General features: G+C 45.3%; 2 protein-coding genes across 2 annotated transcripts; both read left to right on the top strand.

Moving 5' to 3' along the window:
* Positions 1-6,951: 6,951 nt before the first annotated feature.
* Positions 6,952-8,054, top strand: LOC118473063 (A-agglutinin anchorage subunit-like). Its single transcript, XM_035961496.1, has 3 exons — positions 6,952-7,178; positions 7,254-7,302; positions 7,395-8,054. Exons 1-3 carry the CDS (start codon positions 6,952-6,954, stop codon positions 7,923-7,925), a joined length of 807 nt encoding a protein of 268 aa, XP_035817389.1. The 3' UTR covers positions 7,926-8,054.
* Positions 8,055-13,113: 5,059 nt separating this feature from the next.
* On the top strand, positions 13,114-15,818 carry LOC103637614 (uncharacterized). Its single transcript, XM_035964040.1, has 5 exons — positions 13,114-13,481; positions 13,835-13,984; positions 14,101-14,217; positions 14,294-14,378; positions 15,626-15,818. Exon 1 carries the CDS (start codon positions 13,303-13,305, stop codon positions 13,471-13,473), a length of 171 nt encoding a protein of 56 aa, XP_035819933.1. The 5' UTR covers positions 13,114-13,302; the 3' UTR covers positions 13,474-13,481; positions 13,835-13,984; positions 14,101-14,217; positions 14,294-14,378; positions 15,626-15,818.
* Positions 15,819-17,908: the final 2,090 nt, after the last annotated feature.

Here is a 17,908-nt window from a genome sequence, read left to right as displayed (position 1 = left end):
TCCTATTAATAATTATGATCTGCATAGGTTAATTTTGATGGGACCCAATAGGTCACCCTAGTTTGGCTATCTTTATACCTTGTTTACCACTGAACTTTTGGGTAGTACCTGCTATTGCTTTAGGTGGTTTTGGGTGTTAAGATACATATTATTCATGATCATGTTTTATTACAAATGTGTTATTTACTGTTCATGACAAGATCATTATGTTAATTAGAACATGGAGAACCACCCGGGAAAACAGTGCTACCACAAGGGTGGTATGGGACACCCTTGGTTAACTAATTAGGAAAGCTAGTGGAGGACTACCTTACCCGAAAGGGGCAAGGGTAGTAGGGGAGTGGTTGGTATAGGGAGGTTCTCGGGTTGATTTTGCTGCGATGGCTTTTCAGACGGGGGATTCCTATGCTGTGCTCCCTAGAAACTGTAGCGGGTTTTCTGAAGCTAGTGGAACTTTGTAGAGGCCTCGTAGTGTTAGCCTGCCTCGCTTCCTTGGTATAGGTATATGGGATTCATGACCTCATGGCAGATGGGTAACACGACTTGAGGGTAAAGATGTGCAACCTCTGTAGAGTGTAAAACTGGTATATCAGCCGTGCTCACGGTCATGAGTGGCTCGGACCCTCACATGAGTAACTTATGGAATTAAATTTAATTGATCATTTGCATCGCACTGTGGTTTAATATTAATTTTGATCTATTATTACTATGGTTTGGTATATACTTACATTTAGTAACTGCTAATAAAATTTGACCAACTTCTTAAAAGCAATGCTCAGCTTTAACCATTATTTGTTGATCAGTCTTACACTTCACATGAACTCCCACCTTTGGTGAGTTCATGCACATTATTCCCCACAACTTGTTGAGCTATGATCTTTTGTGAGCTCACCCTTGCGATATATAAAACCCCCCACAGACGAAGAACAGGTGGTCCCAGAGGAGGTCTACAACGAGTAGTATGAGCTAATCTAGGTAGCGTCTGCCAGTCAGCTTTATGGCGCCAAGGAATAATTATTAGTTCGCTTTATTGTTATCATTTATTTTTGTAAGACTCTTCTGCTATGTAATAATAATATTTGTGACATTTATCTCTATACACATGGTCATTATATGTGTTGTTCTTCTTTGGCGCACATATGAGACGCACCCGGCTTTATCCCTTAAATCCGGGTGTGACCGAAGTTGTATCAGAGGAAATGTTGACTGTAAGACGAAACCTAGATAGAACTGGACAAAATCTTTACCTACTTATCTTACTCTGATTCTTTCTATACTTTTCTTGATCTAGTCTCACCTTTGGTTGTTCTACTCTGACTACTCTTACCTTTTCTACTCTAGAAAGACAAGAAGGATTTCACACCTTAGAATCCTACTTCTACAGACTCCCTTAAGAGATATGAGACCTAAGACAAATATATATATATATATATATATATATATATTTTATCTAAACTGTTTGGATGTTTGTTCTAGTGATAAATGCTTGATTTGCTCCTTTGATTGATTGAAATAGTATAGCAGGGCATGATAGCATATACCACCATAAGGTAATGTATTAGTATTTGTAGGTGACACACTAATTTACGGAGCTATTAAAACCCCAAAAGTTCATGTCTCGTAATTACTCGTCTTATCCGCACTTCTATCTTACCATGTGTTTCTAACCAAGATGGTCAATACTAGGAAGGGAGGCGATATCGATCTACCTGCTAACGACCGTCGCAGGAGGATTGTTAACCAACCGCAACTAGAGATGAATCCTCCACCGAACCCTCCACCGGCTGGGACAGATCCAGTAGCTGCCGCTCAGATGCAGCTGTTGCAACAGATGGCAAATACTATGACGGAAATGCAAGCTCAGATGCGGCAAGAACGTCAGGAGATGCACCAGGAGCGACAGGAAATGCGATAGGAGATGAGACAAGAACGACTGAAACGACAGCAACAACCACCACTACCTCCACCACCACTACCAGCTCCACCCTAGGACAAGCACCGAGAATTCATGAGTCATAAGCCACCTACATTCTCCAGCTCTCTAGATCCTCTACATGTTGATGATTGGCTGAAGTTAGTGGAGAAGATGCTCAATATTGCTCAATGTACTGATCAGGAGAAGGTGCTCTATGCGTCGGGTCGTCTCACTGGCCCCGCTGCTGATTGGTGGGACTCCTGCTGTGTTGCCCATGCTGCTGCCAATACTATTACCTGGGCAGAATTCTCTACACAATTCAGGAACTATCATATTCCTACAGGTTTGATGAAAATTAAGAAAAAAATGAATTCTTATCACTTAAGCAAGACATCATGACAATTAGTGAATCTGTGATAAATTCATTCAGCTGTCAAGGTATGCTCCAGAGGAGGTTGCTGATGATGAACAGAAGCAGGAACAGTTCATGGAGGGACTCATTGGGCCACTCCAGTATAAGCTGGTATCTCACACCTTCCCATCTTTCCGGAGGCATCTGGACAAGGCTATAGTTGTTGAACACAAATGTGTTCAGCTGGGCGAGATGAAGAGGAAGGCTATCACCCAGGGATAGGGGAGCAGTAGCATCCGTCCTCGCTATGTTCCACCCCAGGGTACACCAGCTCGTCCTAGAGGAGGGCAACAGTCCTATCAACGACCTGCTCATTAGACACCACAGGCGACTCCGTAGACTCCGCATACTCGTCAGGCTACCCCCACTGGCACCCCGACGAGACCTGTTGGACATAGTACAGTCACCACTTGCTTCAAGTGTGGTGAGGTTGGGCACTACGCCAATGCTTGTACGAAGAGGAACCCCAACACACCCGCTCGAAGCAATATTCAGGGCAAGCAACAGACTCTGGCTTCTGGCAGGGGGTTCAGTATTGCTAGAGTCAACCAAGTCAGTGCTGATGCTACTGCTACGGGTGCTGATATTACTACCGGTACGTTTTATATTAATTCAGTTCCTGCAGCTATATTATTTGATTCTGGAGCAACACATTCATTCATTTCTGCTCGATATGTCAATACAAATGAGTTACCACTTCAAACTATGCAAAAACCCCTGATAGTAATTACCCCTAAAGGGCCTATTGAAGCAAATTATATGACCAACCGATTAACATTGCCAATCATGGGAAGGGAATTCTGGTCTATGCATATAGATTTAGAAGAGAGCAGTATAGATCTGATTCTTGGTATACATTGTGCTAGGGGAACCGTGGGACTCACCAGTCCAAAAGGGGAAAGATTTGAAGTCATGTTTACCATAACCCATCCACCAGACCCACCATATATCTAGTAGACGGTAAATTTGTGGGCAGAAACATCTGTGTGGTTAGAGAGTTCCCAGATGTCTTTCTAGGGGAGTTACCCGGGATGCCACTAGATAGGGAAGTTGAGTTTGTTATTGATCTCTTACCTCGAACTGCTCCTATTTCTAAAAGGCCATACAGGATGTCAGTAGAAGAATTAAAAGAACTTAAGAAACAACTAACGGTGTTATAGGAGGCAGGGTACATTCGTCCGAGATCCTCACCTTGGGGAGCACCGGTTCTGTTTGTACAGAAGAAGGATGGTTCACAGAGGATGTGTGTTGATTATAGATCACTTAATGATGACACAATTAAGAATTTGTATCCTTTACCTCATATTGAAGATTTATTTGATCAGATGAGAGGTGCAGGGTGTTCTCTAAGATTGATCTCAGATTGGGTTATCATCAAAGGAAGATTAGGCCTTCTGATATTCCCAAGACGACTTTCTCTACCCGATATGGTCTATATGAGTTCACGGTCATGTTGTTTGGCTTAACTAATGCACCAACCTACTTCATGAATCTGATGAACAAGGTGTTCATGGAGTATCTTGATAAGTTCTTCATGGTATTCATCGACGACATTCTGATTTATTCCAAGAATGATAGTGATCATGAGGAACATCTGCGATTGGTACTACAGAAGTTAAGGGATAATCAACTCTATGCCAAATATAGCAAGTGTGATTTCTCGCTTGATGAGGTACCATTTCTTGGGCCCAACATCTCTAATGGTGGAATATCAGTGGATCCGGCTAAAGTGAGAGAGATAGTGGGATGTAAGATACAAAGCTCGGTCATTGAAATCTAGAGTTTCCTGGGACTCGCAGGTTATTATCGGTGATTTATTGAGGGATTCTCCAAGATAGCGAAACCTATGACCTCACTACTAGAAAAAGGAAAGGAGTTTAAGTGGACTCATGAATGTCAAGAGAGTTTCAATCAACTGAAGTTTATATTGATGTCACCCTCAGTGTTGGTTATGCTAGACCTACATTAGGGATTTGACATATATTGTGATGTGTGCCGCCAGGGCTTGGGATGTGTTCTTATGCAAGAAGGACATCTCATTGCCTATGCGTCTCGCCAGTTGCGGAAACATGAGTTGAACTACCCCACTCATGACTTAGAACTGGCAGTCGTAGTGCATGCTCTCTAGATTTGGAGGCATTATATTATGGGAACTAAGTGCCAAGTCTATACTGATCATTAGAGCTTAAAGTATATCTTCACTTAGAAAGATCTCAACCTTAGGTAACGCCGTTGGTTGGAGCTCATCAACGATTATGACTTCGAAATCCACTATCATTCGAGCAAGGCGAACCTTGTTGCGGATGCCTTGAGTCGGAAGGAGCATGTTCATGCAGCTATTGTCGACCAGTTACCTGATGAGTTAGTAGAAGATTTTGAGAAACTCAATCTGAGAATAGTTGCTCATACTGAAGGGATTACCATAGAAGTGGAGCCTACCTTAGAACAAGAAATACATAAAGGTCAGGTTGGTGATACCAAGATTCAAGAGATTAGAGATCTGATGGCAGAAGGTAGAGGTCCAAACTTCACCGAAGATGAACATGGCACGATCTGGTTCAAGAACAGGATTCGTGTCCCTGAGATTGATAGTCTTCGTGAAACCATATTGAAGGAAGCACATGACTCCGCCTACTCCATTCATCCTGGCAGTACCAAGATGTATCAAGATCTGAAACAAAAGTATTGTGGTATGGTTTGAAAAGGGATGTTGCTTCACATGTGGCAGTATGTGATGTTTGCCAGAGGGTAAAAGCTGAACATCAGAGACCCGCCGGATTACTTCACCTACTGAAGGTACCTGAGTGAAAGTGGGAAGAAATTTGTATGGACTTCATTGTTGGTCTACCCCAGACTTCTGCTGGGTATGACTCTATTTAAGTGATCGTGGACAGACTAACAAAAGTGGCTCACTTCATTACTATAAGGACGAATTACACGGAGGCCAAGCTAGCTGAGTTGTATATGGCCCGGATAGTTTGTCTACACAGAGTGCCTAAGAAGATCGTGTTAGACCGGGGATCCCAGTTCATTTCTCGGTTTTGGCAGAAGTTGCACGAGTGCTTGGACACAAAGTTGAATTTTAGCTCGGCCTACCATCCTCAAACTGATGGGCAGACCGAAAGAACCAACCAAGTACTAGAAGATATGTTAAGAGCTTGTGCTCTTAAACATGGTGGCAGTTAGGATAAGAGTTTACCCTATGCGGAGTTCTCTTACAATAACAGTTACCGGGTTATTTTGAAAATGTCCCTGTTTGAAGCTTTATATGGCAGAAAGTGTAGAACTCCTCTATATTGGGATCAAAATAGTGAAAGGCAGTTCATTGGGCCAGATATTATACAAGAGGCAGAAGAACAAGTCCGGTTGATAAATGAGAATTTGAAAACTGCGCAGTCCAGGCAGAAAAGGTATGTAGTTAGAGTTCAAGAGGCAGAAGAACAAGTCCGGTTTAGGCAGAAGGCAGTTAGAGTTTAAGGACGGTGGTCACGTGTATCTGAAGGTGTCACTGACTCGGGGTATGAGGAGGTTTAAAGTAAAAGGGAAGTTGTCCCCTCACTTTATTGGACCCTTCAAGATCCTAAAGCGCGTGGGGGAAGTCGCCTACCAACTGGAACTACCCAACCATCTTACGGATGTACATGATGTCTTCCATGTATCCCAATTGAAGAAGTACCATAGGGTACCAGAAGAGCAACTGCCTACGGAAGAGCTGAGTGTTCAAGATGATCTGACTTATATGGAGTACCCTATCAAGATTCTTGATACTTTGACTCGTGTTACGAGAAATAAAGTGATTAAGATGTGCAAAGTGCAATGGAGTCATCATAGTGAAGTTGAAGCTACTTGGTAGAGAGAAAAAGAGCTACGAGTAGAATTTCCCCACCTCTTTCCTAGTTCCTCTTAATCTCGGGGTCGAGATTCTTTTTAAGAGGGTAGGATTTGTAAACCCTAGTATATAGTACCCATGACCTTTGTCATTCTAAATAATGAAGGAGCTCTTTGATTATGTGACTTATTCATGAGGCATATTTTCTTTTAAATAAATACCAAATAAACACATGAACTTATGCATCATGCTGGAACTTTATTGTTTGTGCATAATGCTCAAACTTACAATTAAAACAAATTTAACTCAGAATTCAAATATTAGTTATGATAAAGTAAGGAGTAGAAGAGTGGGAAAATAATAATAAAAATAATAAATAAGTAATATTATTGCAAGCAGTGGAAATATTATTTACATTGGAATTTTGTTTGATATTGGGGATCTGGAATTCAAAACAGGAATTTAAAGTTAGTTGAATACTTGTATTTAGAAATAAAAAATAAAATGGAAAAAGGGGAACCAGATCTCGGCTGGGCCAAATTTCCACCTCGCGGCCAGCAGGCAGCAGCCCCCAACCTCGACCCAGGCACTCCGTCCGGCCTGGCCATCTGCGTCGACATTAGGGGTCCACTGGTCAGTCACACCTCCACGCCAGCGCCATGTAGCACTGATAGCTGGGGCCCGTAAGCTCGTTTGATCCGCTGACCATTTCTCTAGCACGTGGACCCGGGCTAGCAGCGCTCGTTACACCGGCATGTGGGCCCGGCCACTCAGGTGTGTCAACGACCCTCGCAAATGGGGCGCGGCCAGGAGCGGACCTGCCAGATTCTGCAGACCCGCCGCTGGCCGAGCTCTACCGTGGTATATAACCCTATCAAGCCACACCTCCTTCTCAACCGACGTCGTCGGCAGAGATCGCCCGCGTCCTCGCCTGCTTGTTCGAGAAGGACGTCGAGTTCCAGCTCATCCGCGTCGACTCCTTCCGCGGCACCAAGCGACTGCCCCAGTACCTCAAGCTCCAGGTACTTTAACTGACCGTGCCATTGCAAATGCACACGATTGTTGACGAGGGCGAAAACAATGTTGCATGCATGCAGCCGCACGGCGAGGCGCTCACCTTCGAGGACGGCAACGTCTCCCTCGTCGGTACGTACGTACACACGCAAGCGCAAGCAACGTGAGAGAGCCAACTGACCAACTGAAAACGTAATGGGTCATGGATGGATGGATGCATGTAGAGTCGAGGAAGATCTAGCGCCACATCGCCGACAAGTACAAGAACCAGGGGTACAGGGACCTGTTCGGCCCGAGCGCGCTGGAGCGGGCCTCCATCGAGCAGTGGCTGCAGACGGAGGCGCAGAGCTTCGACGTCCCCAGCGCCGACATGGTCTACAGCCTCGCCTACCTGCCGCCCGACATGCAGCTCGACGGCAGGGGCGGCGGCGGCCTCCCGGAGGCGACCGGGACGACGGCAGAAGGTGGAGGAGATGCTGCAGCTGTTCGAGAAGAGCCGCAGGCAGCTGGGCAAGCTGCTGGACATCTACGAGCAGCGCCTTGGCGAGGAGGCCTTCCTGGCCGGAGGCAAGTTCACGCTCGCCGACCTGTCCCACCTGCCCAACGCCGACCGCCTCGCCGGCGACCCGCGGTCCGCACGCCTCATGGAGTCGCGCAGGAACGTCAGCAAGTGGTGGGACACCGTATCCCGCCGCGACTCTTGGGTCAGGGTCAAGGAGTTGCAGCGCCCGCCGTCCGCGGAGGCGCCCTTCTGATGTCGATCGATCGCAAATTAAGGCGGTGGCCTTTGCTCAAGCCTACGTGTTCGGTTTCTGCATAATTTTTTAATAAATAAACGCCACTGGCCCCTCTACGTCATTGGCGATTGTTCATTGTGTAATAAATCGTTCAAGAGCATATGATGCTTCATGCCGTGAGATTGAACTCGTCGCCTCCATGCTTCTCTATTGAGCAATTTGAGCTTACCGCTCAGAGTTCTTGTTTTTTTAAAACGCGGATCCGGAGCTTATATCAAATCGGAGCAGAACACAAATATATTAACGGAGCGTTTGGATCCCTTCATTTTAAAGGAATTAGAATTCACTCAATATAGTAACTTATTTAGTTTGGAATTTGGCATTCCACCACTTTCCAAAGTTCAGATATAAGTCTATCTCAAATTCATAGGGTGGAGGATAGGAAATGATTTTATGCATGAGTAGAATTTGTTTCTACTCTGTAACTTACATGACACTCTTCGTTCCACACTTCTATAGTAAAAATGTAGCACATAAATATTTTGGACATCTTGCTAATAATAGTATACAAATATATTTTGTGTAAAAGCGAATTAGTTTAATTGATATATACTTATATTACTATTATTAGAATGGAATTCAATTCCAGTGATCCAAACGGGGCGTAAATGTAATCTACTACTAGTACATATGAATCAACTGTCCTTAACGAAACATCTCAAGCCCTCAGATATATCGGCAATGCAACAATAATGTAATCTACTCTAAGATTGGAATAAAAAACAACCTCTCAAGTAGCAGCTACAAAGTCGAACAATCATGTGCTATGTGCAGCGCCTTCAACCTCTTGGTCAGCACCTCTGTATCGTCCGATTCTGGCAGCCGGTCGCTCATCGTCTCCTGGACAGGGCAGCCTCGCTTACGCCCTACGTGGAGTGTGCCTAAGCTCTTGGCCAGCGCTGTCTCTGTGCCGCACGCCTGATCCGCATCCGGTCGGCAAGTGATGTACTCTTGGATGAGGAGGCGGCGATTCTGGAGGCACCGACGGTGGCGCATGATCGCGTCGATGTCGGTCGCCGCTCTCATCTTCACTAACGCCACGTGCACCTCGGCGATCTCCCTGACCTTAGGGCTCCAGTAGCCGCTTTTCTTCGCCACACTGAGCAGCGTGGCTTCCAACTGGATCGCCGCATCGAGACGTGCATTGGTCGTCTCCAGCACCCCGAGGATGCCCTTGTTAGCGACGTCCGGCCGAACGTCCGCGCACGCCCAATAGTCCCCCTGTCCCCCGCCGTCGACTCGTGCCAGGTGAAGCGTGCCTGGCGAGGCGGTGATGGCCGAGCGAGCGAGGCGGTACTGCAAGATGCTGCTCTGCTCCGCCGAGGTGACATTCGTTTGATCTTGGCCCCCGCCGCCGTAGAAGGTGTCGGTCAGGCTAATGCAGCAGTGCGTGGGGCTGGCGTTGACGCTGAGCATCGGCGACTCAGGGTCAGCAGGGTCCACGGGCTGGCTGACCTGGATCTGGATGTGCCCGTCACTGGAAAGCGATGCCTCGGGCCCGTAGATCTCGAGCAAGGCAGAGTACGTCTGGTCTATGATGATCAGAGCCATGTTGTCGACCATATTCCGTGGATGATGCTCATCGCCAAACAGCTCTCGGACGCGCGGACACGACGACGCTGTCGTCATTATCCTCGCGCTCGGTGCTACGGTAAGACGTAGGATAAAGGCGAACCGAGACATTGGTAGGGCTACTGTTGATCTCTTTGTTGATCTCTGATGATCTGATACTCATGCGGTCATGCCTTTATATTGAGGCAATGTTGGCAGGTATGGGATTTCCGTGCGGCCTTTCTTGGACTCCGACCGGGATTTCCGTGCGGCCTCTCGGACTCCGACCGGGAGGTATGAGATCGTATATTCGTATCCCGTGCGGCCGTCACAAGGACCACGCCGTGCACAATACGCAAAACGTTAATTATGGTCTGTTTCCAAATAGTAAGTGACTGTGTGTGTACTAGTACTACCGACCGGTAGTCTCGTGGGAGGTCTGGCCGATCGAAGAAGGCGGCGAGCTCGCGCTTGTTAAGCTCATCGGCGCACTTCTAGGGCGTCGCGTTGGTGGGCAGTGGGAGCCATTCCGTCAGGCGAAGTTCACCATCGGCAAGGCATCACCACCACAAGATTGCTTCTCTTTTTGTGGGCAGTGGATTCGATGCCGAGGATCCCGGTGAGAATCCTTTCCCTAGATTCGCCATCACTGCCGTAGAGAGTAGCTCCGTTTGCATCAAAGCTTGGGCAGGGAATTGGAAATCTCACTTTCATCGGCCATGGCGCTGCCGTGCTGGGCAGTGCCGCCGCCGTTGCCAGCCGTATGGAAGACGAGACTCCATCCACCATTGATCCGGTGATCAACGGTAGCAATCAGATAGGGGCTGGGGCTTAGGCACTCTAGTTGGATGGCGTTGGATCCATAATCAACGCTCTGAATTAGATCGTGACCTCGTAGAATTGAAATCATACAATGATTGTGGTGACTTACCGGTTTGGCTTGTGGGGTGATCTAATTTGAGCCACACGTCTTCAGTCCTACGGTCGGAATCATATACCGATTCCTTTCAGATGACGATTTAAGAGCAGCTCCAAAAGACTAGGTATATAGTTTTATAAAGGTAAATTTAGCTAATATTAAAAGAAAATTGTATCCAATAGACTCGGTAAACGACCCTTCAAATTTAGTGGCTCTCTATTTATGCATCTTCGCTCTTCAATTTTAGATAGTCTGCTTCACTCTCTATTCAGTCCGTAAGTTTAACGAGTCTGTTGGATTAGCCTACATTTTTTCTTTAAAATCTATTTTAAAGAGTAGCTAAATCAGTAAATTTGGCTAGTCTTTTTAGCTAATCTTTTGGAGTTGCTTTAATTGTGGTGGCCAAATCTTGTTGGTCGGCCAGAAACCGCCCATACCCTTTCGTCGTGGCATGTTTGCAGAAAAGTCCCTAATGTTTTAGTAAATATACCTGCTGTCTCCACGCGTTGTGAGGTTATTACTATTCAGTCCAAATAATTATGGTCTGGCCCTGAACTTTTCGGAATTTGCAACCGCAGTCCAACGTGAGCTTTGGTTTAATAGATTAAGCCAGACAATGACTTTTAAGTATTAAAATAATCTCAGAATCTTAATTAATTCATAAGTAATTCATTTTTGCTCCTTTTTGATCCATTCCAATTGCATTAATTTTGTATTAATATTGTTTGTCACTTGGTAACTCTGTTTTATCATGAAACTAAGACTAAAGTTATCCACTTAATTTATTCTATATCAAACCTGTAGAAACTTCGGGAAATCATAACTCACTAACCGTAACTCCGAATTTAGTGGTTCTCGAGCCTACGATCTCATTGCGATGCGTAAAACATTATTATGCAGTATGTTCTTATGTTTGGTGTGATGTTGATTACTCCTATACCATTTTTGTTTGTATTGTTGCGAGTAGACGGGCAAGTGACTGAGGGGACCTAGAGGCTCGGCAGGTGGAAAATACTGAGCAGGAGCTCGTTGAAGGCAAGTTGTGCCCTTGATCACTTCTATTTACCCAATAATATTCCTATTAATAATTATGATCTGCATAGGTTAATTTTGATGGGACCCAATAGGTCACCCTAGTTTGGCTATCTTTATACCTTGTTACCACTGAACTTTTGGGTAGTACCTGCTATTGCTTTAGGTGGTTTTGGGTGTTAAGATACACATTATTCATGATCATGTTTTATTACAAATGTGTTATTTACTGTTCATGACAAGATCATTATGTTAATTGGAACATGGAGAACCACCCAGGAAAATAGTGTTACCACAAGGGTGGTATGGGACACCCTTGGCTGACTAATTAGGAAAGCTAGTGTAGGACTACCTTACCCGAAAGGGGAAAGAGTAGTAGGAGAGTGGTCGGTATAGGGAGGTTCTCGGGTTGATTTTGCTGCGATGGCTTTTCAGACGGGGGATTTCTATGATGTGCTCCCTAGAAACTGTAGCGGGTTTTCTGAAGCTAGTGGAACTTTGTAGAGGCCTCGTAGTGTTAGCCTGCCTCGCTTCCTTGGAATAGGTGTATGTGAAAGGGAAATGTGCCCTTGGACCATTTCTAAGTATTTTGGTGATTTAGTGTCCAACACAAGTGCCTAAGTGTAAAATGGTGGACAAAGTACAAATCAAGGATAAAGGTATGTTTCTCAGACTTGGTACATTGTTTTAGAGACTAATGTATTGTGTCTAAGTGCTGGAAACAGGAAAAATCGAATTGGAAATGAGATGGCCTTGTTCAGCCCAAGTCTGCTCAGTCTGGGAGCACACTACACCATGACACGATTTTAGCGTCAAACAACTGACGGTAAAAATAGACGTTTTGCGACAGACAGTCTGTCACAAAATATTACCATCACACTATCTGTCGGTAGTTATTGTATTGGAGTCAACAAATCTGTCGGCAATAATGTCGAGCTATTGTGGCAGTCCATCTGTCGGTAAAACTGATTATGCGTGGCGCAAAGTCTGTCGGGAAAAGTAGCATCAGATCGTTTGTCGGTAAATGGATGTCACGATCCTATAGCAAAAAATAATTAATAACGAGCGTGAGTACTACGTAGGAATCGAACATTGCCCAGTTTTAAAAACTGGCGCCGTGTCACGCGCGCGTGCGTACGTCCCGAGTCACGACCTAGCTAGCAGCAGGCAGCGGCGATTGAGTCACGCGCGCGGGCGAGCAGGCGGCAGCAATTGAGTCACGCGCGCGGGCGAGCAGGCGGGCGAGGCTGGCGTGGGCGAGTAGGCGGCAGCGATAGAGAAGGGCGAGGTCGGCGCGGGCGAGCAGGCCGGCGCGCTGTCGCGTGTGTCCCGAGACCTAACAGCAGCGGCGGCGATTGAGAAGGGGGAGGCTGGCGCGGGCGAGCAGGCCATCGTGGGCAAGCAGGTCGGCGCGGGCGGGAAGGCCACGACGAGGTGCGGGCGGGCGGGCTGCTGGTCATGTATGGAACGTTGTCTTTATCTGATTCGTAATGAAATAGGGGTTGTTCCCCTTTGTAAAAAAACAATGCTGCATGCTATATTTTACACGATTCATCGAAGATATCTAAATATCGAAATGAGTTGTTATGGAACGAAAACAGAACAGAATTACGTCTGTTGCCGGCCCACAGACCATAGGATTGTGGCTGCCACTCACCACGGCCCATTCAGTCGTAACCCTAGCAGGCCGCCACGACCACGAGGTGCATCCATGAGAGGAGATCGAAGGAAACTCCAATTCCAGTCGCCCCCATCCGTTGCTCATCTCACCAGAAGCGAAGCCGGAGGAGGGAGGAAGGAGATCACGAGCAGCCGGAGCCGGAGGCCGAGAGGATGAAGACGTTCGACCCGTGGCCGGTCTTCTTCCACCGGGAGTGGAAGCGCAACTGTCCCTTCCTCACGGGGTTCACCATCACCGGCTTCATCATCACCAAGATGACAGCCAACTTCACCGAGGAGGACCTCAAGAACTCCAAGTTCGTCCAGGAACACAAGAAGCGCTGACCAACCGGGTGAGCCCCCCCAATCCGTCCGCTTCTAGATCTCGCCCCCCTGGCTTATGCTTATATGCGATGCCGATGACGCCAAGGGATGCGGCGCGATGTTTCCTCGATCTATTAGGGATCGATGATGCCACTTGATTTATTTTTGGGGCGTTTTACGGCCTAGCCTAGCCTGTTGACTTATCATAATTCATAACACCTTTGATTGATGCCACTACTGTTAGAATTTCCATGTTCCCCACGCCACCACAGTCGTCGAAGGGCACCAATGAACTATATCTGTTACCAAACAATTTCTTTTTAACTGTTAATGCCAACAATCATCTGCTGAGTGTGACTCATTTTTCCTATGTTATTACCAGAAACATTTTTAGTCTATTAGCTCAGCGGGAGCTCTCACCTCGAACAAAAAACCAAGCAAAAAATCTTTGGACCAAACCTCCAAGACTTGATGCTTGTCCTATTGAATCGAAATTTTGGGGCACCTATGCTCAGCATGATCTCCTTTCTTGGTAAGTGGTCTTTTTTCTTACCAAAACAAGATGCATATTTACGAGTTGTTTTTATAAAGTCTTAAACTGTTTGCTTTACTTCAATTTTGTCATCTTTTTTTACCCTTCTTTTACAGGGCTGAAGCAGAGTTCTTGCATTGGTGGATTCCCAAAGATTGCCCTCTCACGCCTTCTTCGAAGGCAACTATTGCAGCCGCATTTAGTACAGATGGGAGAGTACTTGCATCTACACAGTAGGTTAATTAACTAGCTGAATGTATGGTCTATAAATACCAAAGGACTTATAGACTAACTTGGCTTTATCCCCAGTGGTGACCATACTGTCAAAATAATTGATTGGCAAACTGGGAAATGCTTGAATGTACTGCTTGGACATCACCGCACTCCATGGGTGGTACATTACGTAATCCTTATTGTATTTTGTTTCCTTATGTGCTTAAACCACTTACAATTTAATACACAAATATAATTTGTTCATCATGGTTTTTTAGTGATCAACAGTTTAAACAATACTAGTTTGTCATACATGTTTTTTATGCTGAATATTTTTCTAAATTTATATTTTAAAAGGAGACACAAGTGTCTCAGATCTGATGTATACTAAGGAAAACAATACATTTTGACAAACAGTGACCAATATATATAAAAAGTGTGCAAAGAGGCCCTTTGATGTCATCATCATCCTCCAAAATTACACTGCTTGTTGGAAATTGAAACACACTGTTTGCTGGAGATTGAAAAACGCACCGCATATTTTCCATTTCACAACAAATTTATTAGTTAAGGAAAGCATTATAAAGAGAAGCTAGAGATTTGTTTCTCCATTGGAAAGTACATTTGTGTTAGATTAGTTAAGGAAAGCATTATAAACGTCTCCTATAGCAAAGTTTGATGGCTTTACTCTTTGTTTAGATGGCTAATTTTTTTATGTTGGAAAGCTAAAATTCGACCAGTACATACATTCGAGTGGCATCGACCCAAACACCTTATTAGCTGTGCCTGCTTATTAGTACCACTGTATCAGCTAGTAGCACGTGCGTTGACATTAATCGGATCAAACTTGTTAGCTAAGTAGGAAACAGCTAGCAGCAGTACTAGTAGATAAATGGCTACTTTGGTTGTTGATGTCCTTGATGACTTTAGAGGATTAATCAGTTGTCCATGGTAGTTTCTTTGTGATTTTATTCACATGATAAGCATTAAGCAATCTATAAAAATGTTGTCAGTCTGAGCAAGAGGTTAGAGCATCTGTCCACAGATTCTTTATGCAAGAATCAGTGTTTCTGTTTTGTCTATCTATATTTAACAACAGATTCTTTATATGTATGGAGAAGTCCGTTTTTGTTCCTGCTGTCCATGATTCAATTGGGAGTCTGTTTCTTGTCGTTGTTATGATGACCGCGATTCAGTCCATGATGCCTTCGTTATGATGTTTAGGATTCAGTCCATGATACCTTTGTTATGATAAATTTTCTACCCGCTCAAGTTATGATTCATGTTCTATTTCTTTGTAATCATGTGCATTCAGTACATAAATATATGTATTAATAAACCTTTATTGCACTTTCAGTTTGTATTTTCTGTTAGGAGTTTATGGACCTGCTGATAAAGTAATTGATATATTATCAAACTATGTTGTAGGAAGAGGAGCTGGAAGCAAGGATCAGATTGCTTGAAGTGTGAAAAAACGATTACTCGCATGCATGGTAGCTGTTGGCGTAACACCCAACCGGTGGAGAGAATTTAGTTTGCTAGATGAATCGTTATACTTTTGCATGTAATAGAACTGAAATATCACTTCAAAATTTAGGAAACATGTATGCTATTATTTTTATATGTCCATCACAGAAAGCGTGTTTTAAACAAATATATGTTGGAATCCAAACGTATATTTTGAGCTACATATTATTCAAGTTTGTCCTGCAATTCTTTTAGTAATCAAATTTCATATATTCTGAGCTACATATTATTTAAGTTGTCCTGCAATGTGCATCATAATCAGTTTATTATTTGTTTCATTACCATATATTTATATGCATGTATTCTTTTTTTAAACTGCACATAGGGAATACCATCAGACAATCTGTCGGCATATAGACTTTTAGCGACACACAAGCCGTCGACATAAGAATATGTCGGCAAAAGTCTGTCCGACGGTAAAGATATGTCTGTCGGCAAAAATATAACCATTGCCGACAGATAGTATGTCAGTACATCTATGTCTGCCGGTAAAGATTATTGCCGACAGGACTTTTGCCGACACACATTATCTGTCGCTAAAACTCTTTACCGACAGACTGTACGACGCTATTTAGGTGTTTTACCATCAGACAGTCTGTGGGCAATAATGTGTCATGGTGTAGTGGCACCAGACTGTCCGGTGGTGCACCTGACAGTGTCCGGTGCGCCAGGCTGGCTCGAGCGAACTGGTCGCTCTCGGGAATTCACCGGCGACGTACGACTATAATTCACCGGACTGTCCGGTGTGCACCGGACTGTCTGGTGAGCCAACGGTCGGCCGGGCCAACGGTCGGCCGCGCGATCTGCGCGGGACACGTGGCCGAGCCAACGGCTAGAAGGGGGGCACCGGACTGTCCGGTGTGCACCGGACATGTCCGGTGCGCCAACGGCTCTCTGGCTGCCAACGGTCGGCTGCGCCATTTAAGGAAAGAAATCGGGCACCGGACAGTGTCCGGTGTGCACCAGACTGTCCGGTGCGCCAGTCGACAGAAGGCAAGATCAGCCTTCCTAGAATGCTCTCAACGGCTCCTAGCTGCTGTCACACCCGGTTTTAGAAGGCAAACCGAATGCGAACCATGTACGTGCCAGGATCAGTTATTCACGTACACAGCAGTTACATAACATGGACATCATCACACAGTGCTCAAAATAGTATTAAAAGAGAAATAATAGTCGATTACATCATACGTCTGAGACGTCCATATCGTCCTTACAATAAATCAAAGTGCGGAAAAGAAACGTAGATAAACGCGGCCTTCACAGGCAGCCGACTGGGGGTTGCCGCTAACCCACGCCTAGAACTCGTCGTAGTCTTGGAACTCCTGGAAGTCTCCTTCCACAGCTTCATCTTCTCCTGAGCAGTGGTTGCAATGCTGACAACCTGGGGATGGGGGGGTTTGGTGTGTAGAGCAAGGGTGAGTACACATCAACATACTCAGCAAGTATCCTGTTTGGCTGTAGTGGACTAGCTTTATGTGGGGATAAGTTAAGCAGTTGCTTTTAGTTGGTCAGATTATTATTTTACTAATAGAAAGCCAGGTTTTAGCATTAACCCAAGTTATTAGCCCAATGTACCCTTTCCAAACGGAAAGAATACCACTTACCAGCACCATAGTCATAACCAAAACCATCGATCTCATAGCCACCTGTACCATAATGTCTCTGATCAAGTACCACTAATCACTGGAGCTCCCTTGGCCGCTCATAACCGCGAGCACGGCTGATATATCAGTTTTCAAACACTCTGCAGAGGTTGTGCACTTTACCCACAAGCCGTGATTCCCTTTCTGCCCGGAGAGAGCTACTCCCCATTGACCACTACCTAGGTGGCCTAGCAGGGCATCACTACGTAGCCTTTACAAAGATTCCCCGGGGCTGTAGCCACCCGTTAGGTTTCCTAAATGTACCGCACTCCTCCCCAAAGGACAAATCAACCTTGGCAGAGCGAGCCGCATACACCGAGCCCCATTGACGGCACGACGGCTAAGTGAACTACACCCCGGATCCTCTAATTATTCAGCTAAGGGCACCCCATTCCACCCTCATGGTTGCACTGTTTTCCCGGGCGGTCATCCATAGAACAGGTCCTTACGGAGAGGCACTCGAGAAACCGCTCGAGCCCCCCTTGAAGACCACAAGTATAACATCATAATAAGAGAAGGGGAAAACATCGTATCATAGATA

This window comes from Zea mays, chromosome 1 (genome assembly GCF_902167145.1).
Source record: "Zea mays cultivar B73 chromosome 1, Zm-B73-REFERENCE-NAM-5.0, whole genome shotgun sequence".
NCBI classification, from domain to species: domain Eukaryota; kingdom Viridiplantae; phylum Streptophyta; class Magnoliopsida; order Poales; family Poaceae; genus Zea; species Zea mays.
Note: the sequence above shows the minus strand (reverse complement) of the source record. Positions and strands in the feature narration are given on the sequence as shown.